Source organism: Benincasa hispida, chromosome 9 (assembly GCF_009727055.1).
Source record: "Benincasa hispida cultivar B227 chromosome 9, ASM972705v1, whole genome shotgun sequence".
Taxonomy (NCBI): domain Eukaryota; kingdom Viridiplantae; phylum Streptophyta; class Magnoliopsida; order Cucurbitales; family Cucurbitaceae; genus Benincasa; species Benincasa hispida.
The window spans coordinates 40,785,231-40,812,177 of NC_052357.1; the positions used below are offsets into that span (position 1 = coordinate 40,785,231).

At 30.2% G+C, this 26,947-nt stretch overlaps 1 protein-coding gene across 1 annotated transcript; it reads right to left on the bottom strand.

Annotated features, from left to right (window-relative positions):
- Positions 1 to 11,271: 11,271 nt before the first annotated feature.
- Positions 11,272 to 16,089, bottom strand: LOC120085320. The gene is made up of 4 exons (XM_039041251.1): positions 15,616 to 16,089; positions 14,443 to 14,495; positions 12,931 to 13,101; positions 11,272 to 11,532 (listed from the first exon to the last, which is right to left on the bottom strand). Exons 1-4 carry the CDS (start codon positions 15,985 to 15,987, stop codon positions 11,319 to 11,321), a joined length of 810 nt encoding a protein of 269 aa, XP_038897179.1. The 5' UTR covers positions 15,988 to 16,089; the 3' UTR covers positions 11,272 to 11,318.
- Positions 16,090 to 26,947: the final 10,858 nt, after the last annotated feature.

A 26,947-nucleotide genomic window follows, 5' to 3' on the forward strand; every position in this document is an offset into this window, starting at 1 on the left:
CTTTTGGAAGCTTTACTTAGCGATTGTGCGACACTTGTTCCTGCTCGAGAACAAGTCAGTCAATTCGAATTCAGATCGCTGATAGCACATCAAGAGCCTCTCATATCTCCACTCCCGTTTTAGAGAAAACGATTTTTGAAAACGTATTTAGAAGAAAAGGTTTTCGCAAATGTTTGAAAGCATGATTTGAGCAAGGAAAGATTGTAGTAGGCTAGAAAGCAATGAGCACTAACAACGACTTTATAGCATACTACACCGAGTATGAGGATATGATGATTAGTCTTACCCCTATATAGTGCATTCTGAACAAAAAGACATTTGTCACCCTTGCATATTGAATTGGGCGAGCAATCATATACTAAGAAAAGTACATAGAAAGTTGAAAGAAATCGAACTCGAGATTTTCATGAGCAGCAGAATATAGATCATTCCAAATTCTAATCATGAATGAACATTACAAATTATAGTTGTACACAAAACATACAGTTATGCAATTGTTACAAAAATTATAGCATGAACAACTACAAATGAACAAGGTAAAAGTTACAAACATTTGTAGACTCGTCTCCATGCTCACTCGAACATAGCAACCTCGAACGCTCGAACAACACGACCGCAACACTGCATGAACACTTCGTGCTCGAACTCAGTGATCGCCTCGGTCACGAACACTCCAGCAAGAACACGAACGGCCTCCACAGAACCTCGACGGTGTCAAGTTGAGTATGACTCCACCAAGAAGGTTACCTTGGTATTCTCGGTGTGAGAATCCAAAGGGTGGACTCTGTTCGGACTTGGTTTGAGGCAAACGAAGAAGGAATAAACAATCATGTATACGATTGGGAAAGTGGGAGAAGATAAAAACCTATCGCATAGGTCAATGTCTAATCATTTAACTAAAACTAAGCAATCGTCTAGCAAAAGTTAAGTGATCGTTTAGCTCATCGTTTAGCTCAGTGTCTGTCACCTACAAAACACTACACAATCGTTTACTAAAACACGTTGTCGCTTAGTAAATCAGTATTTACTTTACAAGCGCCATGAGTTTCTTTTTCGAGAGAGAAAACTCAAAAACAACTTTTACCTTTTGTAAAAACTTACTAAAATTAGGGAAAAAAAATTCCTTTTTAACTCACGATTACCATGAATCAACAATAACCACTCACTCAATTGGTTATTAAAGAAAACGAATTAATTATTCAATAATTAATATTATTATAAATATAAATGATAACCAACTTATCATATTATATTTATAACCTATAGTTTTAATATTCCATCTCATGAAACATATAAACCATAGTTCTTTTTCTATTCCATGGTACTTAATATAAATCTCATTTACATCAATCCTACACTAGATGTATCTCATACATCACACCGATTATAACATATATAATCAAAATACCTCTCGTCAATTTGACCATTTCAAATCATGAATCCATTAAGCTACCAAGGGGACCTTATGGACCTATAGCTCGAAGCTCCAATGATATGTGAATAACTGACGAAACTCTTTAGTCACGAAATCACCATCTGTTAACTGCCAAGCACTCCACTAAAGACCGACAACTGAAACTCTCCCTTACCACAGATATATTATGTGCCATCTTAACCAATCAGCAGTGCGACAACCCTTCACAGATCGCTCGTAAGTACACTTCGGCCAATAACTGTTATGCCCCTATAGTTACATCTATCTCCTTAACTACCACTAATCCTCTAATGAACATAAGTCATAGTCCTACTATGACTAAGTCCTCTCTTCCAAAGAGAAGTTAGTAGTCCCTTAAGAGACCAATCTCTCTACTTATCTCTGCTTCAGGAAAGAAGTGAATTCCATCTTGTGGATTGAGTTCCCAGCTCCCAGATCAGAACAAGTCCCCCAAAAAAGTAGGCATGTTGAGTTGGCAATCTAGTCACTCTCACCCATACTAATCAAAAGACTGCCCTCAAAGGCAGGAGTTCCAAAATACTCAGATTGAGGTCGTGTCACCTATGATCGTTTAGGTGAGATGCAAGTCTCTAGTATCAACGACGTTATATACAGGGTCTAGTCATCTCATGGTCCAGGTCTTATACCAAACTCTTTGTATAGGACACCCCGCTCGCACGTCTCCACATGAATGGTTAGGATCTACCATCTGTAGTAGTTTACAACACTTGCAAACCTCTACAAAGCGGGTCGTATTCGTAGTGTCACCAGGATCAGGTTATCCACCTTAATCCTTATACTACAGACCTATTTAGGTTATCACTTAAGGCATGATTCACTTGTATATCACATATACATACTTAAGTTCACATAGATAACCAAGGAGTTTTGTTTATTGGATATGAGTAAATGTCAGAATTAAATAACACTTATTTATTTCATTAAAACAATGTGTATCTTTACAAAAACAACGCGACTCCGAGAGAATTAGGACATCAATCCCAACAAAAGTAACTATCTAACTAGCAAGATGAAATACATAGGATGAAAACATGGTAAAAAGAGGTGGAGGTGGACATGCGGCCATGAGCAACATGTCCTGGACAAGCATGGCTATGACACCTAACATACCTACAACATTAAAAAAAGAGAGAAGAGAGAGAATATTCTAAGGATAAGTTTAGTAACCTTGGAGACTAATTTCTTTTAGTAGTGGCTGAATATTCTGTTCCCAACAAAAATACTGTAAAAAGAGAGGAAAAAAAAAAAAGAATTGTTAGCAAAGAACAAAAGAAGTAAATATATATATACATATATATAAAAGTTTTATTCTTAGAAAAATAAAAGCAAAAAAAAATAGAAAAAACGAATAAGAGAATAAGAGAGAAAAAAGGAAAAAGGAAGACGAAAAAAGCATGAAAAGAAAAAAGTAAGAAGAAAAATGTGTGTGTGTGGGGGGGGGGGGGGGGGGGGAGAAGAAAAATTGAGAAGAAAGAAGTGAAGAAATGGAAGACGAGGAAGGAGAATGAGAATGAAGTATGGGTTGAACCCTATTTATGGAGGTTAATATTGGATTTAAGTTCCAAATTTAATCTAGATTTTCTATTAAAATCTTATATCTTTAGAAAATTTTGATATAATTTGAATCAAATTATCATATCTATTTAAAATTGAAAAAGAATGAAATTGTCTCAAAATCCAACCTAAATTTGATATACTTTGATACATTTCGAAAGATACATTCGGACAACTCCATATTTATCTGATATTTGAAACTGACCAAACCAGTATCCAAATTTTAATTCATCTCAAATTTAAACAAAAAATTTGTTAGCAAATCATATTCAAGGTATTGATTGAGTTTGAATTTTATCTCAAATGATAAAGATGGAGCAATATTCAAATTTTATGGAAAGTTTTTAAATCAAGATTGGGATATATTTTTAAAGGGGCACTTTCGAAAGAAAATAGTGAATTATATTGAATAAAGATTGAATAATTCGAAATTGATTGCACTTGATATTAAAAAGAAAAACAAATAATGAATTATGTTACAGTAGAAATTGTTAGTTGAATCAAATGATATATTTTCAAAGGATTAGATGTCAATGGTATGTGGGAGTATTGTCCAGACCCAGATTTAAATTCAATAGTTGATCTACATGACAGAAATGGTGTAAAATAGACAAAATTAAGAACAAAAGTATGAAACGAAGATTTTAATAAGTTCAATCCTATCATTTGACTTTGTTATTCGTATATATTTTATGAAAATTATTATGAGAATCACAAATGACTTGATTTAAGTATTTAAAGAAGATCAAGCTATTATGAACACAATGAATTTAGTCCGAAGGTGTAAAGAAAGATCGAAAACAACAAGAGAATTTTCATGGGTTATGTTGTTGGATGTGGTTTTTGATGAAATATTTCTAATTTGAGGACGACAAAGACGAAAATCTCAACCAATTACAAGAGTTGAATAATTTTTTTACTGAAATAAGTATGTGACATATATGAATCTTAGTAATTCATTTGCTACTTTAGATAGACAAAAACTTAGCTAACTTTGCTCAATTTTATCCAAGATACTTTTTAACTATCAAAATTTTTATGCTTTAAAATCAACTTCAAAATAAAGTTATTGATATGTGTTCAAATATCGAGTTTGTTGAACTAAGAAAACAACCGTGGTCGTGTAGCAAAAATGGTCATGAAAATTTATAGAGCAAAATTGTAATGCATTAAATAAGCTAGATGTTTTTCTTTTCATTCATTTAATAAATTACTCATTAGTTTCTTCAACCAAACCACATTTTAAAAGATTTGGAAAGTAATTAAAGTATTAAGAGAGCTGCTGCTCATTGTCTTCTTGCTTGTGAAACTTCCAAACTGAAGCCATTATCCCATAAGATGCCCAATATTTAGGGTCCTCAATTTTTTGCCCCTGCCATCAACAAACTCTAAATTTTACTTATTCAAGTACTAATGGTAAACAAAACCTAATTCTAAACACACTTTAAATTATTAATATATTCAAAAGTGTTGAAGGAAAACAATGCTTTAAAACATTATTGGACCATGATTTGAAATTATGATTAAACAGTTTAGGCGTGTACATGATCTGCAACTTTGTACGTGTTCCATAATATACATATTAGTTTTCAAGATTGGAAATTATTATTAAGAATCAAACACAAAGTTTCTTCAGAATTAAGGATAAAATATATTGAAAGAACTCGTATTGATTTGTAGGAACGATCTTCAATCTAAAAGAAAAAGAAAAGCCTCGTATTATCACGGGACATATTAGGTCATCAAGTGTCAAATATAAATCCTCAAATTTGGTCCCAATCTTAGACCCAAATCGTTACGAATAATATAATCGATCTTCAATAAAATTGAAAGCCTACCCTAGTCCATTCTAATTGACTCCAAAGGTCTCAAACACTCTCATTTATATATTTTTTTGAAAAAAAAAAATAATAATCTTACATTGCGCTTAGGGTTGCACTTTGGGATTTTGAGAATCTTAAATTCTTGTGGTGTATCTTGTAGATACTTTTTCAGCTTCTCATCATTCAAGGAATCCACCATTTTTATCTATAAAAAAGGGAATTTTTTCTATTTCATGGAAAATAAAGTAAAATAAAATAGAAGAAAATAATCATTACCCAATTTGTAAGTTGATCCAAGTCTTTGTGGAGTTGAATTTCTTCTTTATCAATCAGTTCTTTCTTTTGCTCCCATGGAATAATATTGCCCTTCTTAATCTTCTTCTTCATTTCTGAAAATTCATTTTCTTTCTTTTTTTCTTCTTTGGCTAAGAGAATAATTCATCTCAGTTTTAGACTAAACAAAAAGGGGATTGAAACTGAAGTTTTAAAGTAACAAAATAATGCCTATAAAATGGAGTTACAAACAGTTGTAATGATGATATTTACATATATGCATTTAAAGGCTTCTCTAATTTTGGCTCCATTATTGTTCTTAAAATATTAAAATATTACAATCTGTTTTCATACTTTGTCCTTTTCTTCTTTGATAATCTTGCCCTTTCAATTTTTCAGGAAAAAACAAAGTTAAATGTAGAATTGTGTGTAAGGTTAATGTATACATTTATTGTAACGACTTAGATCATATTCGAAATTTGGATTTGGCTGTATTCTTCTGTGCGACTTTGCAGTGGTTAATATTTGAAAAGCTGCTAAAAGTAAGACTACATCCCATAAACCAACGCAAGATAAACACACTTAACTTTAAAATTTTTATATAAAATCGAGTTACTAAAAAAGAATATGCAGACAGAATCTTGCACGTTTTTATTCTAAATATTTTTTAAAAAGTTATGTATAATATTGTAATAAGTTACTTGCCACATCTCCAATTTTGAGTAATCTACCTTAGAATCATTTACTTGATTTCTAAAGAAGAATCAAGTTGCACTCTTTTGTTTTATAGTTAACCTCCCCTCTTTAAGGGTTTTTTTTTTAAAAAAAAAATTTCGACAGATTCGAATTTTTGACCTTTTGAACAGAGTATATATTTCAAACAACTGAGTGGTTGAGTGGTTGATTAATGTAAAATTACTTCTTTTGCCAGCTACTTGCCTTTCCTCATCACTTCCATTCCTTATCAAATTTCTCTTCCATGTCAATATGATCGAGAACATAAAATGTTTTATTTTCCTATCCCCAAAATTGAAATGGAAAAAGAAAATTAAAGTAAATTGTAAAAATCACTCTAAAATATGATGGTAATTGCAATTATACCTTTAAAGTTTCAATGCTAAAAATTGAGTCCCTATACTTATATAAGTAAGAAAATAAGTGTATATGGGTTGGGTTGAGGGTGTTTTTTAGACCAATCCAAAAGTTCAGGTGAGCAGGGTTAGCAACTCAAATGATCCAAATAAAATCTCCAACCCAACCCAACCCAACCCTTAAAATTCGAGTTGGTTGGATTAGGTTATCGGGTTATAACTTATTTTTTCTTTTCAATTAAAAATATGTAAATTTATATATAACACATGACTAATAACTAAAATCTCATCAAATGTAAATATAAAATACCAAATATTTATAATATTTATTACAAACTTTAAATAAAAACAAATATCATAACAATTTTAAAAAAATATATTAAAAATTTACAAATTAATCAATACAAAGTAATCAACATTTAAACAAAGAGAAATATATATAATATATTTTATCAATATATATAAAATTTGGGTTGGGTTAGATCAACCCAAATTTTTTGGATATTTGTAATAGATAGTAGAATAATAAAAAAAAACTAAAAATATATTACATCTTAAAAATATTTGCAAATATGTATGAGTTAACTAGTCAATCTTTGAATTTTTTTTTTAATTTCTATTTTCGCCCCCTCTTCTTTTATCTTGTTGCACATTTTTTTAGTCTTTTTATTATCTTTCTTTTCTTCTATTTTTGCTTCTTCCCTCACTTTTTTCATTTTTCATTTTTCTTTTTCTTTTTCTTTGGTTTTTGTTTTTTTTTTATTTAATTTTCTTTCCTTTCTTCAGTTTTTGCTTCTTCTCTTTCTCTTATTTTTAAAATTTTTCTTTCCTTTATTTGAATTTTTTTCTTCTTCCCTTTTTTTCACAAGAATTATGAGGCTGAGTTTCGTATCCAATACTTGAAAGTACTCAATTCAAAAATGACTTGACACCAACAAGCCAATCATCAAGTTTGATTATTATAACAAATAATAAATATAAATAGCAAATGAAAGTCTATCAATAATAGCTACTAATATTTTCTATTATTGATAGCTTAATCATTGATTATATTTTCATAGTTAGTAGCCATTTATAGAAATCTACCATTGATAGCCAACTTAGTGAATTTAATTAATAAAGTTGAATCTCAAACTAAAATGTAAGTGGAATACCTATAAGTTATAACTAATAGCATGTTTAACAGTGATACAAGCTAACATTGAAAAGAAAATGGACTTTTAAATGTTTAGAAAGGACAAAAAAGCGGCAAAAAGGTGTTCAGTGGCTATGATTGATAGAAGCTACTACTGATAGCATGTTATTATGATAGAAGCTAATATTAATAGCATGTTATCGATGCTACTCGATAGCACGTTATCAGTGATAGAAGCTACCCGATAGCACGTTATCGGTGATAGAAGCTACCACTGATAGCACGTTATCGGTAATATAGAACTATCACTGATAGCATAATATTAGTGAGATCATTAATAGCATCTTATCAATGATGTTATCAGTGAAGAAGCTATCACTGATAACCATAATATGAATGATATTAGTGATATCGGTGATAGAACTTAAGTGATATATAAATATCGAGTTTCTTTTAAAGGTGATAACCAGTTATAGAAGTCTATCATTGATAGCCTTAAGTGTTAATATTTCAAGGTTGATTCTAATTGATGAAAGTTTATCAGTGTAGCGAATGGTAGCTGCTATCAGTAATAGCCATGATAAAAGATATTATTAGTGATAACTACTGTGGTAATCAAAGTTGTTGGTTTTCTTTCAAAGTTGATCACTATTTATAAATCTATCATTGATAGCCACTGATAGCAAGTATTAATATTTCAAGGTTGATTCCAATCGATGAAAATATATCAATAATAGCTACTGATAATTGATACCAAATTTAAAGCTAATATTTCAAGATTGTATTAATTTTTCTCAAATTGAAAGTTATCGCTGATAGCAACTATCATCGATAGCAATTGATAGAAGCTATCGGCGATAGAAGCTGATAGTAGCTAACAGTAGCTATCACTGATAATTGCTATCAGTTATAGCTTTTAATTTGAGAAAACTGGGAAGAAGCGAGTAAAATGATGGCTAGGCATGGATTTTTTTAGTCTTTTACCATTTTTTTTATCTATATATGCAATTATTTTATTCTTGTACTACATATTCTATTATTTTGGGCTTGAATTCTATTTATGCAACTAGCCCAATTTTTTTTAGCCAACCCACAACCTAATCCAACCCAACAAAAATAGAAAAAGTTTAACTCAACCCAACCCAAAAACAAAATTAACTCAACTCAACCCTTCCATTTTGAGTTAGATAGTCTAGGTTATTCGGTTGTCGGGTTATTTAAACACTCGTAATCAAAACTGAACCCTTAAGCTTACATAATTGTATAAATTGTAAAATTTATATAAATTTGAAGTTCAATTTTTATCATTTGTGGGTCCAATATCTATAATTATTATAAGCTTGAAGGTCCAACTTTTAATTCTTGTAGAAGTTTAAGAGCCCATTTTTACAATTGAAAGCTAGATAGTGTATTGGCAACTAGTAATTTTTACAATTTGCTCAACAAATTAAGTAGCTTCATATTGCATTTCATTATTTGAAATGAGAACATTCTTTTGCTTGCATTAGAGAAAAAAAATTCTCCTATATTTCTGTTTGATTATATTTGTTAGAATATAATTAAATAGGTTGTTTTAATTTGTCAAGTGTAATAGGGTTAAATGATAATTGACTTAACGTAGTAGACTTAATTGAACGGTAAATGGCATAACCTTTTCTTTAAAGATTGAAGATTCAATGCATCATCTTCGAAAATGTTCTACTAAGAAAAAGTGACAACTGACTTATATATTGAAATATTTTGGATGGATTTTATGTTGTTTGTCTTAATTACCTAGGCACTTGGAAAATCTACAAATTTGTTGGTTGCGTTTGAGTTTAGAGTTGATGTATATCAACTAGGGGCTATTTGGGGCGCTGAGATGATGTAGGATATCTAGAGTTCTAATATCTAGAGAGTTTTGATGTCTATGTTTGGGGTGCAGAGTTGTGTTGTCTGAGTTCATATGTCTATGTTTGGGTGCGCAGAGTTTGTTATGTCTGAGTTCATAAGTCAGTGCTTAGGTGTGCAGAGTTCATATGTTAGTGATATCTGGTTCAGTTTTTTGTACTCTAAAATAATTTGTCTGTATGAATACTATTTTTTTAAAAAAATCTTATAATTCAATTATTCTATCAATTCAGTTTTTTGTATTCAATTATTGTCTTTTAAATAATTCTTTATTATTGTTGTTTAAAAAAACTCAGTCAAAATTTAAGATTAATTGTAAACAGACAACGAAATACCAACACTTAAAAATACAAAATTTAATTTTAAGTCAAAGATGGACATACCGACTTTTTTCTACTTTTTCCACATTTTAATACTAAACATATATATAGTTTTCAATCATGACTTGAATTTTGAAAAGAGTCTTCAAAAGTAAGACAAATAAAAAATAAAAATAAACGAGAAAAAATAATATTTATAAATTTAATTTTTAAAAACTATCGAGAACCAAAGGGTTATGAATGATGAATTAAATATTTTAGTGAGGCATTTACAAAACCTTAGGGATTTCGTTGAGGATTTTCTTATATATACTCACGGATGAGTTTTTTATTGAGATTTTATAATGGGTTTTCGAATAGTAGATTTTAAATGTTGATGTTGTATATGAAGAGATTTTTTTTTATATTTTTGAGAAATTGTGTACAAAGGTTTAATCCAAAATATTGTGAATTTTTTAATAGGCATTATACAGATAAATAATTATTAATATACTCTATCACGTGACACTATAGGAAAAAACTATGTATGTAAATTGAATGTAAAAAATGGGTGCATGGAACTAGATTGAAATACCATGGTTTCTTAATAAAATGGATATAGTGGAAAAAATTACACCCGAAGTATAATGAAATAAACCCAAGAAAAGAATAAAAAAATAAAAACGTAAGTGAGCCATAGGAAGGGAGGTGAGAGTGACAGTGGAGTATGAGAATGGAGGAGATATAGGAAGTGGGGGTGGAGAAGTTGAGAGAGTTGTTAAATGAGGGTTACTGTGCACATGTTGGAGGAAGTGAAAAAGGAGAGATAGTATACCAATAGGCCAAACAGTGATATAGAAGCTATATCAACTCCCCATATAAGATATTGGACCCCTAAACAAACCCTCGATATGATAGGTAGCATGTCATTTTTTTTCTTTTTTCTTGTATTAGCATTACCTATAGATTTTTTTTCTTTTTTCTTTTTGCTTTTACTTGGTGTGGCTAGTATATTTGATCACTAATTAGCACTATTTTTTAGTATTAGGATGTTTCGTAAAATTAACCTTTAACTATCTTAGGTTATGTATTCTAGATTTCTAACCAAATATTTGAGAGCGTATATATATTTTCTCTTCATGTGTGTTCAAATCCAATTTTCAGGAAAAGCTCTTTCAAAATTTCAAAAATTAAATTTTACAAAAAAGTTTTTACTAAATTTTTTTAAGAAATATTTTTTCGTTTTTTCTAAGTTTGATAATAGACTCTATAGTTTAGTTTGGATGTATTCTCGGCATGTCAATAAGTTTAAAAAAATAATCTCAGACAAAGTGTAAAATACCATATAACCCAATTTTGATCAAATTAGGCTTAAATTGTCATGATGAAGACACACATGATAAATTTGAAGATGAAAAAAAGAAGACAAATCTCAAATAAACAACTCAAATTTAACCTAAGTTTCGAAAAACTTTTCCTTCTTTTCCATTATATATTTTGTCTTCACCTTGAATTAGAAATGATTCCATCAATAAAATCTTCCATTAATTTTTCCTTAAGAGATGTAATGAATCGACTCATCTACTTTTTGAGATGTATTATGGTGTCTCATATGCTAAGAGGTACAGTTTGACATAGAAAGAAATTTCAATACCCTACTTTGCTATACACATTATGATTGTGTGTTTAGACTCTAACGATAGTGCGTTTTGTCTATGATCATGATCAATATACTTGAGCTAGACTTGAATTGGGTTGTGAATAGATATTTAAAAGCAAAGTTAAGGAAAAATGAAACTAGAGCTTTTTAATCATAGTAACACAACGTTTTCTTCCAATCCAAGTAGATTTCCAAAGAGGGTCAACATAGTAAACTTGATAGCCTGCTTTACTATACAAGTTACGAGCCCCATAATCATCTTCATATGCACTTAATGCCAAAAACTTGAATCCCCAAACCTTACCAAGCATGTCACACCCCTTCAATAGTGCCGTTGCTACTTTACGTCTTCTGTGTAAGTAAAATGTCAAAATAATTAAGAACGTTGTTATGAAATTGACAAATAAAATTAAACATAAATCATAACAGTAGAGAATCAATGTAAAGGTAGAGAAAATATCACATAATAGATTTAGAGGCATCTCTCCTATAGATCATAAGGTAAAAAACGTAAATAATATAAACAACATAAATACAAATATTAATAATAAAAAAATACTAAATAAAACCAACAAATTTTAGTAACAAAGAAAAATTAACTGTCAAAGAAAGCATAGCTCCAAAGTTCAAATTTTTCGTGTACCTAAAATAAATAAAAACTTTGATATTGATTTAAACTATAATTATAGTATTTAGATTAGCAATTAATGTACATATTGTTTATTGATTTTTGCCATGTAAGCAATATTTTTTAGTATTTGATCTAAAGTGAATTTAGACCAACGATCTTATTTTAATTTGGATCATATGGTTCAAAAGTTTGGGTTGGAATTTTGAAATTTATTACCTTACAAATTTACTCCTTAAATTTTTATATTCGTAGGAAATAGGTCGGTAAACTTTCAATTTTGTGCTTAAGAATATTTAATAAGTCTCTTAATTAACCTTCAATTATTTCATGTCTATAATTTGATTATATACACATATTTATAAGATAATGAGTGTATATCTTGGTTTGTACTAGATGTTGCATTCTCATATGTCTACACTTGTGTTGTTGTATTTGTTATTATATACACATATCCAGCAACAATATTCAACAATATATTGTTGTATATTACGTTGGATATGTGTGTATAATAACATTGTTATATCCACTATATATTTATATAAACTAAAGATATAAAAAAGAGACTCGTACCACATTTTTTAATATCAATTCTTATTATTTTTAATTTTCATTGATTTTAATTAGAAACTCCTAACAAAATTAAAAATTACGTGACCTATTAAATATTTTTTAAATCTAAGTACCTATTAGACACGAGATAAAATTTATAAATCTAGTGAACATTTTGTTCATATTTAGGATTCTAATAAAATCAAATAGGAAAGTTTAAATACTAAATTTGTAATTTAAAACTAGTGTGTTATTTACATGACAATGGATGAGATTTTCATTAATTTGTTTTACTTAGTGTATTAAGGTCTAAAAACAATGTAAAAAAAATACAAAATAAAGAGTAGTTTTTTAACCATTTAAAGATGACTTGGATAAATTTAAAATAGGGGTATTCAACGAATCCGACAACTTGCAAAACTCGACTAACCCAACCTGAACGATAAGGATTGGGTTGAGTTGAGTGAAACCAACTGATTTGATCCCGTTCTTAGGTTCAAACCGAATTGAAACAAAGGGAAAAAGTAGTAGGATGGGAAGTAAATTAAGTAATTGGAAAATGTAAAAACCTGGCAGTTTGTGCGACGGCGATTCCAGTTACAAAGAGATATTCCTTTTCGCCGGCGGGAAGGAGACGCTTTACTTTCAAATCTCCGGCCACCGTCACGTCCACCACTCCCACAAAATTGTATTCATCTTTACAACTTTCACTTTCCGGCTCCGCCACCAAACAAGCATACCTTTCATAAAAACCAACCATTTCAATTTATTACCTACTTCAAAATATTGTATAAAGAAATCACAAAAAATTTCGATCAAAGAATATTACAGTTTACTATTTTGTGTAAATAGTATCTCTTATTTTTCTATTTTAAAAATTTTCTTAAAATCAAAATAAAATTATACCTTTATTATTTTTAAGATATATCGGATGCGTCTTAATTTTATATTAAAAAATCTTTTTCAACCCTAAATGTGCCTAATTGATCGTTATATTTTTCAATATTTTTTCTAAAAAGTTTCCGAACTATTCGATTATTAGAAAAAAAAAAAAAATAGATATATCGGATATAAAATTAAAAATTTGCATCTATCAAAACTTTTACCGTTTAGTTTTATCTCTAATAAATTCATCAATTTCGAAATTATCTAATGGGACAAAAACTTGTTAGATGAAAGATGTATTAAATATTATTAAATTCTAAGAACTTATTAGGTCTGTGAATCTAGAAACTTGTTAACCTTTTTTAAAGATCATACACTTAATTTCACATTTAAAGATAGAAATTTAATTTCATATAGATTAGTGATGCAATAAACCTAAAATGAAAGTTCAAGAATCAATAAGACAAAATTATTTGAAAAAATGTAAAATAATTCTTTAAAATAAAATTCTATTATTAAAAATTTTAAAGGAAAATTCTTTACAATAAAATTCCCCTTTAAAATAAAATAAAATTCTTTAAAAATGGAAAATCAAAACTTTAAATTCAAGATTAATAATTAATTAAAGTAAAATAAGAAAAATAAAATAAAATGTAACTTGTGTGAGTAATATAAATAATAAGTATTTTAACTTAAAAGTGTAAAATGTATTAATTCTTTAAAAAAGGTGTAAAAATGTATTAATTTAATTTTTTTAAGTTTTATTTTAATTATATTTTGAAAAATATTCATCAGCATCGAAAATTTGGCATACTCATATGCATAATATTAAATTTTTATTGACATGTCGATATTTTCATCGATATTTCCACGTATTTATTATTTCGATATCGATATGAGAGGTAAATCGATATTTTAATTATATCATAGAAAAATCTACGAAGCACAAAAAAATTAGCATCAAAATATCTAATATAAATAATAGATAGGTTAACTTGTTGAAAGTCATAAAATGTTTATTTACTAATATAAATTTATTTTTTAAATTTTTTAATAATTTTTGCAAAAATATATATTGAATCAACATGTCATCTATATTTTTTCGAATTTTTCATAAAATTGAAATTTTAATATTTTTGTCAACATCGATATTTTAAACCTTGTTGATATGATAAAATTATTATAAAAAAAATTACCTGTCTGGAGGATAATTTTTCAATCGGTAAATCAGCGCTGAAAGCACTTCTGCCTGTAAGAAAACTACATATTTTTTCAATGTGATTTTTGTAAATTATTTGAAGAATACAAATTACATTTTCTTCAGCGTTAAAAATTACAAAAGAAAAAACTCGTTTTTTTTTTCCCTTTTACAAGGATAATGTTCAATCACTATTAAAATATAACTCAAATTGAAATTCTTAAATTAAACTCAATTAAGCTGATGCTATGAGGAATTTTAAAATTAGTTTAATCCAAATTTAAAATAACTTTTGCAGAATTTATACCATGACAAAAGAGAAGGAAACAATTCAAGAATTAACCAAATAATTTGAATAAAAATATACCAAATGGTATCTAATTTTTTTCTAAATTACTACTCTATTCCTATATATATTAATCAAAATGCTACTTGAATCATGAAACTCAATTTTTGCTTGATTCATATTTTCTTATATTTTTCTTTTTTAAAAAAATATATAGATGGGAGGAATCGAAAATTTGACCTCGAGATGGATAATACAAACTACTAATTGAGTTATACTTATTTTAATCATGATTATTCATTTCTTATCAAAATTTAACTTTTAAAACAAAAATAACTTGATTAAAAACTTTTATTACAAGGAGGCTAAATTGGAAATTTTAAATTAAAAAATTTCATTCTTATCAAATTTTAGCATATTTTCTCAAGATAAAGACTTAATTAAAAACTTGGAAAAAAACATTCATTCTTGGTCCTTATTAGAGTCTAGTTTTTATTTTGTCTTAAATTTTAAAATATTACAATTTTAGACCTTCAATTTTTTAGTTTGATTTTAATTTAATATTTATAATTCAAAACGTTACAATTTTACTTTATAGATTTAAATATTATTTTAATTAGATCCCAAATTTCCAAGATTTACATTTTTAATCGCAATTTTTACTAAATAATTACTTTCACGGATAATTTTTATCTACTAAATTAAAAGAATTATAATTAATTGAATTTGATTAATTTTAAAATTTCATTTCATAACTCTTTTACATTAATTTTAAAACTTCTAATACAATGAGGCTAAATTGAAAAGTTCTTAGAAAGATTTAAAGAAGAAATTAAAAGATTATATATATAAAAAAACCAAGAAAATGAGAAAAGGGGGAAAAACCTGGAAAAATTGGAAGAAAAAATCGTTGAAAAGAAGAACAGGTTCATGAAAAGCTTCGGCTTGAATTCTTGCAACCGCTCTCAAATCATCTTCTTCTTCAATCAATTTTCTCACATTCCATCCAAATTCTCTCGCCAAATACTCATTTTCATTAATTTCTTCCAACATTCCGATCGATTCCTCCGCCGTCGTCGGACTCGAATAATCACTACTACACCGCAAAACAACCGCCGATCTCACCTTAATTCCTCCATTTCTCCAGATCGCACAGCCGCCGGTGCCGGAATTCACTCTCGCCAGAACCGCCGTGCGCGGTGGCTCTGAGCGGAGATGCGGCGAAACTCGGAGGGGATTTGGAAGCAAATGAACCATTCTTGGAAGGGGATTAGGTCGTCGTCGTTGAAACCGCGGTCAATCGTCGCGTTTATTGTTTCAATTTTTTAATTTGAAAACTCTTATTTTAATTTTTTTTCAAAATATATATAAATATTTATTTTGAGGTGATGCATTGGGAAAGTGGAGATAAGGTTTTTGGATTTCTCAGTGGCTGAGATTTGTTGCTTATTGGCGACCCTAGACTCAACCACCCACGTGGAAATTACAATTTCGTGGGGGTTAAAAATGGGTTAAATTAAAATTTTCATCGAGAAAATTGAAATTTAGTTCCTATCATGTTAAATTTTAATTATGAATAGTAGGGATAAAATTTTAACTTTCATCCAATAATCTAAACTATAGAAGTCAGATTTACAATTCATCCGTCAATTATAATTTTGATCGATTTATTCAATTTTAATTCATATACCTTAAATCTCAAATTTATTTCTTTGATTTTTAATAAAATAGGGTTAAATAATAATATTTTTCTCATGTGAGTATCTTTCCAAAATTAAATAATAACAAAAAGTTTTTAGAAAAAAACAATAAACAACGATAGAGACTAAATTTATAAAAGTTCATGGACTAAAATTAAGAATTTAAAAATACAAATACTAAAATTAAACAAAGCTCAAAGTAAAACAATTAAAATGAAAATTTAATCATTAAAATGTTATTTTGATCTCAATACTTTAGATTTTATTCTACTGAAGTTTTTGTACTCATAGTTGTTCAATTTTAATCTATATATTTTTTATAAATCTGAAAAATAATTTGTGTTGTTAGTTTATTATTGGTTTTTCTTTTTTTATAAACATTATCAACATCTAGACGCAGTTTTTATGCTCGGAATTTTTCTTCATTGCTCAGATCCACTATTAATGATCCAAAAGCTCCAAATTATCGATATAATCCACAAAATCTCCCCTTGTGCTTTAAATGCATGAAATATTTAAATCAAGCAAATAAACTCTTGATATTGAAATCCATCAAGAAATTAGTTTGAATCTAGGATAATTACATTACTGATAGACTTCTACCAATAATCTGATCTATCACTGATAGACTATTTAAATTTGATCATATTTATAATTTTTTTTACATTATATTATATCTGCTAATATTTTGGGTTTAATGTTTATATTTGTAACTATCCCTATAATCTAAGCTTAAAAATAGTATATTTTGTGTGCTATCACCTAACAAAAATAAGAAAATAGAGGATAAAATCGATTTTTTTAGTTCAATAATATGTAGATGGAAGATTTTGAATACAAATTGCGGGTTTGCCTAACAATATATGGGTTGCTCCCATCATGAATTGAGGAGACCCCAAATACGACTTCAAGGTGCCATTGTAACTTCCATAAAAATACAAATTCTCACTCATTATTAGAATTTTGCAATCTTATGACTTTTTCTGAACATGAAATCGCACTTGATGTCTCATCAATTCGTGATAAATGAGGCCCACGATCGCGAATGGACAATTTAACGTTGGTTGTTTCTTTGTGACGTATGCAAAATGTTAGTTTTCATTCTTTTTTAGATTTTAGATCATTTAACATTAGCAAAATCAAATTTGGGTCTTCCGTACAAAAATCTCATCATTTCATAACAATTCTCTTTTAATTAATTATTATTATTTACCCTTTTTACAACTAGAAAAACTACATAATTTAGTTTTACGTTTTTTGAATTATATTAGCGCAGTTGATGGTGTGCATATTCATGCTCCTATACCCTGCGAAAATTAAATGCCATATATTGGAAGAAAATAAATACCTACTCAAAACATAGTGGTCTTATGATTTTCATGTGCAATTTTTATTTGTGTGCTTGTTGGGAAAACACGGGTCATGGTGCAAGAAAATTTGGGGGCGTTTGGTCCATTAAGTGAAGTTAACAAGTCTGAGATTAATATATTAGAGTTAATAAATTTGTGTTTGAGATGTAGAATTATAAGATCAAGTTCCTCAATAATAGTGAAAAAATCGATTAAGAAATTAAGATAAAGATATTAAGTAAATGTGAAAAGTAGAGATAAAGGAAAAAATTGAGTTCTTTGATAAATGTAAAAAATATATTAAAAAAATAGAAAGATGGAGCTATTCAATAAACTAGCAATTTCAATAGTATTTATTAAAATTGGGTTATTTATATCCATTTAATAAATTGGTAGGCCAAACGGCACATTTATGTCTATTTTACACAATGGTGACTTCATTTTTCGAAAGCCACTTGAATTTAATATTTTTACTTATAATTAGTGTTTTTCTCTCCGATGTAACATTTTTAATATTTAATAGTTTTTAAATGTTAAATGTAAGGTAAAGGGTTGAGTGTTTCTTCATTAAAAAGATGAAAAACATAATTTCAAAATACGTTTAAACATTATATATTTATCACTAAGCTTTTGAATTAAATATTCAAGATCCAATGTTCACTGTAAATTGGTCTCTCATATTGCTCTCAAAATACACCGACAATACTCAAGGTATCTTTATCTCTTACTTTTTCTTATTAACTCTTTTAAGAGTAATTGATCAAAAAAAGGGTATTTTAGTTGTGGAGCTTTAAGCTCAATCTTTTAATGCAGGGTGGTTTGAGCTACACAACATTTAAGTTGGGTTGTTGTATTCTAGAGGCAACAGGCTAGAGAGAACATTTGTTACGTCGGTGGTTGGTATAAAGAAATTCAATACACACCGTAGAGGGCTTGAATCTCCTTGAAAAGAGCGAGATATCCATGCCTCAACCAATTGTTTACGTGTCTGTTTCTCAATATTTACTTCATTTTCCTCTATTATTTTGTAATTCCCCATTACACTCGTTCATTTTTTGATAAAAGACTCGTCAAAATCATATTAGTACATCAAGTTCGATTTGGAAAAAAGATAAAGATATTACCTTCCTGATTGTCGTCGTGTAGCCAATTAGTAGATTATTAAGAGATATTCAACCGAACATAGTCTTATATTAGAAGTGTCATTCAAGGGACTCTTGTAATATGGAAGAAGGGATGGAAGATTTCTTGTGAGATGTGTCTAATTATCCTTTCCAAAAGTAGTTGAAGATAATTATTGTAACTATGATATTACAAAATTGTATAAAAAAGGTATACTTGAAGTGATTGTTGTTTTGAAATAAATTGAATTGAGATGTGTAGAATGATCGTTTTTAAATGAAAAAATGGAGAATGACATCAATATTCACTAAATGAATCGTACTTATAGTCAGTTTTCAAATTCATGAATGATTATTTGTATTGCCTAAGAAAGTAAGTATTCTTAAAAAATAATTATTTAATCAATTTTGAAAAACCATTTAAAATAAATTAAAAAAAAAAAAACTCATGTGGTTGTGTTGGAGTTTTGAATTGGTTATACTTGTTTAAGAGAGTTTGGGGCTGTAGTTGCTCTAATTTTATGATTGTTTCAGAAAATATTTCATAGGATGCTTCTTAGGTTGCTGATTTTATAAATTATTCTTTCTTTATCTAGAATATTCAACAATATTATTTTTTTGGGATATTTTCCTATGTTCTGTCGAATTTGAATGAAGCTATTTTCCTTCCTTCCTTGTGCCTATTTAAAAGTAGAATGTTGTTTTGCTAGGATTTTCGCTTTGGTGTGTTAGGAGTGAAGTACGATTGTGTATTGTGGCCAAACGACAAAGTTCTTTGTGATTCTAAAGTTCGTGAAATAAGAAGTTTAATTAGTATTCAACGTTTGTTGCTATTGAAGTGTTTGAATCAATTTTGAGAAGAAGGTTTTCGCGCAATTCCGTGCCGGAAGGTTCGAGAGCAAAAAGTGGGCCTCGGGGCCCTGGAGCTATTTCGGACACCAAACAAGCTCCGTTCCCAAAACCGTCTGGCACACGACTTTTTTTCATCGTTCTTAACCCCTGGGTCCGTTTTCGCGCTTTTTCGTGATGGAAGGTTCGCGCACAAAAATTGGGTCCCTGGGCCCTGCCCCGCGACACCTCAGCATATAAACAAATTCTATAAGTGAATTGCTTTAAAATCCAATCAAGTTTTAACAAGATTATTTTTGCAACGATACTACAACAAAACATTCTTGACTAAATACTATCTCCAAAATAACTCATATTTTGATAGTCATTTACCTACCGCTTTTGGTAAGAAATTACTAACACTTTAATAATTCTGTAAGTGTAACCCTCCGTTTTTACACGTCAAAGGTTGGCCCCAACTATGCTACCGAAATGGAGAGTCAAGGTTGGGAATGAACCTAAGAAATTCTATCCATTTCTGGAGTTTGAGTTGTTCTGAATCCTATGTTACAACCCTCCGTGAGGATAGCCATCGTTAAACGACTAGCAAAGGGTCGCTTAAAGCAAATCAATAGGTGCAACATAGGAATCTCACGGTCCAAACTAATGGAACAGACCGAATGATATGTTGATACATATCCTTCACCCCCTTACTAAACAACTTCCCCCGTTTACCTTATTATTGACTCATACAAACACTTTCCATATGGAGGTTACTCCCAGGGTGACATGAAGCGTCATATGAATCTCACGGTGTAAAATACGTGGAGACGTGGCAGTTTGAAATCTATATATATCATATAATTGATTTTTGTTTGAACAACTTGCCCTTATTCACCAAAATCTAGATTTATGCTAAAAAATACTTTCCGTATGGAAGTCATTCTCAGGGTGACACGAAGTACCGGTTAAATCCGGATTGTGAACTCTTAGGGATGTGAGATCTAAAAATAACGTATCGTATATGTTATTAATCTCCCACTGAAGTTTTCTAATAACTTTATCATATAGAAGTTATTGAACTCCAACTGAAGTGTTCTATTAATTATGTAAATTTATACTTAAGTTCTTTTCGGCTAATAAAACAACCCTAAGTCTAAGTGGTTTATCCAATTATAACACTTATTAATGGATTTAAACCTACGATGTCTAGGTGATAAACCGTTTTATTACCTCACATCACTCATGTATGGTCATAAAACCGGTTAACAACACTCAATAATTCGGCCATAATCCCTAGGTAGAAGGTGTTCCGTAGACCGTCAACTTAAGTACCCCCAGCCTTAGACATGATTATATACCGGTTGAGTTTGTAACCCGAGTTTTACAAGTTTAACGATCTATTTTAACTACTAAAACGAGTGGTTAACCTACGTGAGCATGCAGTTGTTTTTTTTGTTATGGATTTTAAAGGTCTAACCCAAATTTATAACAACTTACAAAATTTTAGACATGCTAAACATCCACAATATACATCAAAGGCATTCAACAGTTAATATAACAATTATATTAAATAAAAGAAACCCTAACATGCATACTATATATTATAACATTTTATATCATACTTTCAGTGCATGTAACATGCTTCCTATGGTGGGTTTTTAAATCTACATGGCATACTGTATGTCATACAAGATTTATTTAATTATAACATACATCAAATTCATAAATAATTAAACACAATCTGATATGATTTTAGTTTTGGCATAAACAAGCAAATAAAAGCCTAATTATTTCAAAACAGCTTCAAAACCGCTTTTGAACTGCTTAAACCACTTCAAACCAAACCCAAGTAGCTTGAATCGAACCAGAAAAGTCTGAACTGGACCAGCCAAAAACCTTTTAAGGCTGAACCAGACAGGATCTAAAGAAAACTGATCGAACCGGATGCTCTCGCTCCATGCTCGAAATCTCGCTGAGGCTCATCGTGTAGTGCTGATGACTATCGTCTAGCTTGATCCTCTAGCGTCTGCCTGATCGCTGTCTCTTATACACATCTAGATGTGTATAAGAGACAGCCGTAGGGATTGCCACGGTTAATGACTAGCTAGTGCCGCCTAAAAATGACAGCAAGCGCAACATAGGAATCTCACGGTTCAAACTAATGTAGGAGACCGTAGGATAATGTCGACACATTTCCTTCACCCACTTACTATGAACTACTTCCCTCATTCACCTTATTATTGACCCATGCAAACACTTCCCAAATGGAGCAGTCGCGGTAAAAGCGACACGAAGTCGAGCATGGATCTCACGGTGTGAACTCTTGAGGACGTGTTAACTAATAACTATATATCTATTGTTAATCTCCCACTGAAGTGTTCTATATGTTTGGGTATTTACTTAGGTGTATTTTGGCCAAACAAACTATCCTAAGTCTATATCATTTTATCCAAGTATAACAATTATATTTGGATATATTCCTACGATTTCTAAGTGTTTAAACCATTCTAAACCTCACATCGCTCACACAAGTTCATAAAATTAGTTAACGCTCAATCTTTCGATCATAATCCCTAGGTAGGAGGTGTTCCGTAAACCGTCAACTTAAGTACCCCCAGCCTCAGTTGTTTATGAACCGATTTAAGTTTGTAACCAAATTTTATAAGATAACAATCTATGTTAATGATTAAAACTAGTTTAACCTAAGCGAGCATGCAGCTGTTCTTCGTTATGGATTTTAAACGTCTAACCCAATTTTATAACAGCTTACAAAATTTTAGACATGCTAAATATCCACAATATACAACAAAGGCATTCAATATCAAATATAACTATTATATTAAATAAAAGAAACCCTAACATGCATACTATATATTATAACATTTTATAACATACTTTCAATGCATGTAACATGCTTCCTACAGAGGGGTTTTAAATCTACATGGCATACTGTATGCATATACATGAATTGTTTAATTATTAAATACATCACATCATAAATAATTAAACACTAACTAATATGGTTTTAGTTTTGGCATAAACAAGCAAACAAAAGCCTAATTATTACAAAACAACTTCAAAATCGCATCGGAACCGCTCGAACCGCTCCAAACCGAACCTAAACAGCTTGAACTGGACCAGAAAAGTTTGAACTGAACCAGCCAAAAACCTTTTGAGGCTGAACAGGACAGGAACTCAAGAGAACCGTTCGAACTAGATGCTCTCGCTCCATGCTCGAAATCTCGCTGAGGCTCATCGTGTAGTGCTGATGACTATCGTCTAGCTTGATCCTCTAGCGTCTGCCTGATCGTGTAGCGCCATCGCCTAGTGTCGAAAAATGCTACATGATCGCATTGCATCTTCCAACTATTGTGTATCACCATCGTCTAGCGTCGGACGAAGCTACACGATCGTGTAGTACCATCGCATAGCGCCACACAAAGCTACACGATCGTGTAGTGCTATCGTATAGCGCTTATGAACGCTCCCGTGCACAACTACACGATCGTGTAGTGCTATCGTATAGCGCATCTACACATCATTTAGCGTGCACCACTACACGATCGTCTAGCGCACAACACTTCAAGTACCCATAGCTACACGATTGTCTAGCATTTCTTCTCATCGTTTAGCGCTCATGCTCTGATAGCAAGCAGCGGAAGTAACAAGGATCAATAAGCCCTCTGATTCATTAATTTTGGCAGTAACTAAAGCACGCTTATACAGAAACAAGAGGGTTTAAAGCCATAACTTTGTAGAACTTCTTCAAGTGTTGATTCCCAGTTGCAAACTTCTCAAATCTTGTTGTAGGCCACCTCAAGATCTTTCCCACTATTCTCTTGGAGCTTTAGATTGAGTTGTGGGACTCAAAATAAGCTTGAATGAAAGGAATTTGGAGAATAACTCACAACAGCAACCCACTTGAAAACACCTTCTTCTACACGAATTTTTCAGCAAAAATTCTATATATGCATGCCTCAATTCCACTCCAATCTTCTCAATATATTGTAGATTATCATGCAAAGAAGATGGTTGCATGAGATGCAACTCATGCTTGGAGTTATTGAAGCCTAAAGAAGTGGGTTTTGTGTGAGCTACTTTGAAGGTGTAATGGAAAAAACCAAAATTCCATTTGTGTTTTTCTAATTTTTCAATTTTTACAAAAAATGATTTCAAAAATCAATTTGATTTCTAAAATTGAAAAATATTATTAATTTTACAAAATTAATTTCATAAATTAATTTTCTTAATAAAACTAATAAATAATCATTTAAACAATTTAAATAATTTTAATTAATTTAATATCAAATATTAAATTAATTTTACACAAATCTACCTTAATATATTTAAATCATATTTAAATATTAATTCTCTAATTCCGTTTAATTCTTAAAATTAAACGTGTAATTATATCTCATATAATTACTAATTCCTTTAATTCTAATTTGAACGTTTCAAATTAACTTATCACGCTACTCTAAAGCTAATCCATTTACGAGCTAGTAGGGAGACCTCACGGATCTACAGATCATGGCTCCAACGATATGAGATAATTGACTAAACTCATTATATCGAATTAACCCCCATTCGTGAACTAATGGGTCACTCCACTAAAGTCCATAGTTGAACTCCCCTCTCTGTAGATATATTATGTCCACTCGATAAACCATGATTAGTAAGCTAACCCTTCACAGGTTATTCGTAATAACGGCTAGGTCAAATGTCTGTTTTACCCCTGAGATTATCTCTTGTTCTTTAAGCCCCACTTATCGTCTAATGAACAATTGATTTATGATCCAATCAACAAACCGAGTCCCTCTCGAGCCAATGAGAGGTTGAGACCCCTTGTACAAGACCCGGAGTCAACACATAAGGGAACAACCTTTCTGCTATCCCTAAAAGCGGGTAAGAATGAATTCATTCTTGCACCCTATGTCTCCAGCTATCTACCCGGTCTTACCCCTGAAATTGAGGTTTATTGAACCAGCGCTGTTGAGCCAACCCTCACCTATGCAAATTTAAGGATAATCCCGAATAAAGAGGAGTTTATAGTTAGCTCAGTATTAAGGTCAAGTTACCTACGTCATCGCTTTGAAATAGTCAGTTCTAAACTAATAAATAGCGTTATAAAATAAGAGTGACTGATTTCATGGTCCGATCTTGTACAAACCCTTTTGCACAAGATGCCCCCACTTATATCATAATATGTATGAATTAGGATCACTTTATTTGTAGCACTTTACAATTCTTTGTAATAACTACAAAGTAGGTCACATCCAATAGTGTTACCAGAATAAGGCACCCAACATTTTTCATATACTATAGATCATTTTGACTATTTACTCGAACCTGATCCACTTTTATGTCTCCACATAAAGTTCAAGTACTCATGTAACAGTCAAGGGTCTTTTAGGTTTATTGGATTTCTAATAAGCAATACATATATTCAATAACAACTTATTGAATTTTTAGAATAAGTTTTATTGTTTACAAACCATGAGTTTTAAGACATAAAACCCAACACTAAGGCACCTCAAGAAGTTGTGCATCAGCTGTTGGCAGCCTTATGTATGCAATGTTATGTACTAAACCTGATATTTGTTATGTAATGAGGATTATGAGTAGATATCAGTCCAATCCAGGATTAGATCAGTGAATAGCAATTCAAATCGTCTTCAAGTATCTTCGGAGAATGAGGAACTATATGCTTGTGTATGGAGCTAAGGATTTGATCCTTATAGGATATACTGACTTTGATTTTCAAACTGATAAGGATTCCTGAAAATCTACATCAGGATCAGTGTTCACTCTTAACAGAGGAGTTGTGGTCTAGAAAAGTACAAAGCAAGGTTGCATTGCTGACTCTACCATAGAGGTAGTGATAGATAAACATGCATAACATGGAAGCAAACAAAATCATTAAACACTCTAATTCCATTAATTTGAGTAACAAGCATGCAAACTCAAAGTTTCAAAAAGTAGGGTTTCAATATAAATACCTTTAGCGATTTCCACTTGTTCCTTGTAATCTTCACAACATTGACCTTCGATTCTAGCAATAGACCACCAAGAAAGTCTTCTCTACTAAACCCAACCTTAGATTGACTGGTGGAACTCTAATTGAAAGAGAATTTGGATTGGATTGGAGAGTTAAACAGAAAGCTAACTTTTCTGCAAAAAATTTCAAAATTTCATTTTGCATGCCCCAAATTCAAATGAGTTCTGAGTTATTTAATCAAATTAAACATGCAAAATTAATTAATGAATATCTTCACACTTCAAAATCCACTAATTAGGTGTTAACAAAGTGGAAAAAGTGGGATAATTCCACTTTGTAGTTTAAAATGATTTTTCAAATTTATTTTTATTTAATTTTGATTTTCTAAATAAAATNGTTAACAAAGTGGAAAAAGTGGGATAATTCCACTTTGTAGTTTAAAATGATTTTTCAAATTTATTTTTATTTAATTTTGATTTTCTAAATAAATTAAATTACAAAAAAAAAATTGAATTATATATAGAAAATAATTTCAATATTAAAAAATAATTTAATACATTTAATTAATTAAATTAAATAATAATTTAATATAAAATATTAAATTAATGAAACACCTAATTCAAATATGAATCCTTATTCATGTACTCAATATTTAGATCAATATTTAAATATCATGAATTCTCCAAATCTATTTAATTTTAGTAAATTTAAACATTAATTATATCGAATATAATTATCCAAATCCTAATTTGAATTTGAACATTTCAAATTCATTCAATATTCTAATATAAGGTTTAATCCTTTTACGAGCTAGTAAAGGGATCTAATAGACTTACAGTTCATGAGCTCCAACGATTTAAGATTAATTGGCTAAATTCTTTAAACCAAATTAATCAATGTTCGTTAACTACCGAGACATACCACTATAGCTCGGTAGTTGCACTCTCCTCACTGTGGATATACTTCTATCCACTTGATTTAACCATAATCAGTAAGTTGATCCTTCATAGGTCGTTTGTATTTACAGTGAGATCAAAATTATCTTTACCCCTATAATACTTTTTGCTCCTTAAGTCTTACCTGATCCTCTTTTTAATTGGTTTATGGTCCCACTAATAAACCAATCCCCTCTCTGTCATGAGAGGGAGGGGCCCTTTTGTTGAAGACCAGGAGTCAGTACTTAAGGGAACAACCTATCTGTTAACTCTAGAATGGGTA

Excerpts from the sequence above, each read along its gene's own strand:
- LOC120085320 (XM_039041251.1), bottom strand. The coding sequence starts at position 15,987 with ATGGTTCATTTGCTTCCAAATCCCCTCCGAGTTTCGCCGCATCTCCGC. Across the intron at positions 14,496-15,615 it reads TTTTCTTCCAATTTTTCCAG|GCAGAAGTGCTTTCAGCGCT; the intron begins GTTTTTCCCCCT and ends GTTTTCTTACAG. Across the intron at positions 13,102-14,442 it reads AAAAATTATCCTCCAGACAG|GTATGCTTGTTTGGTGGCGG; the intron begins GTAATTTTTTTT and ends TTTTTATGAAAG.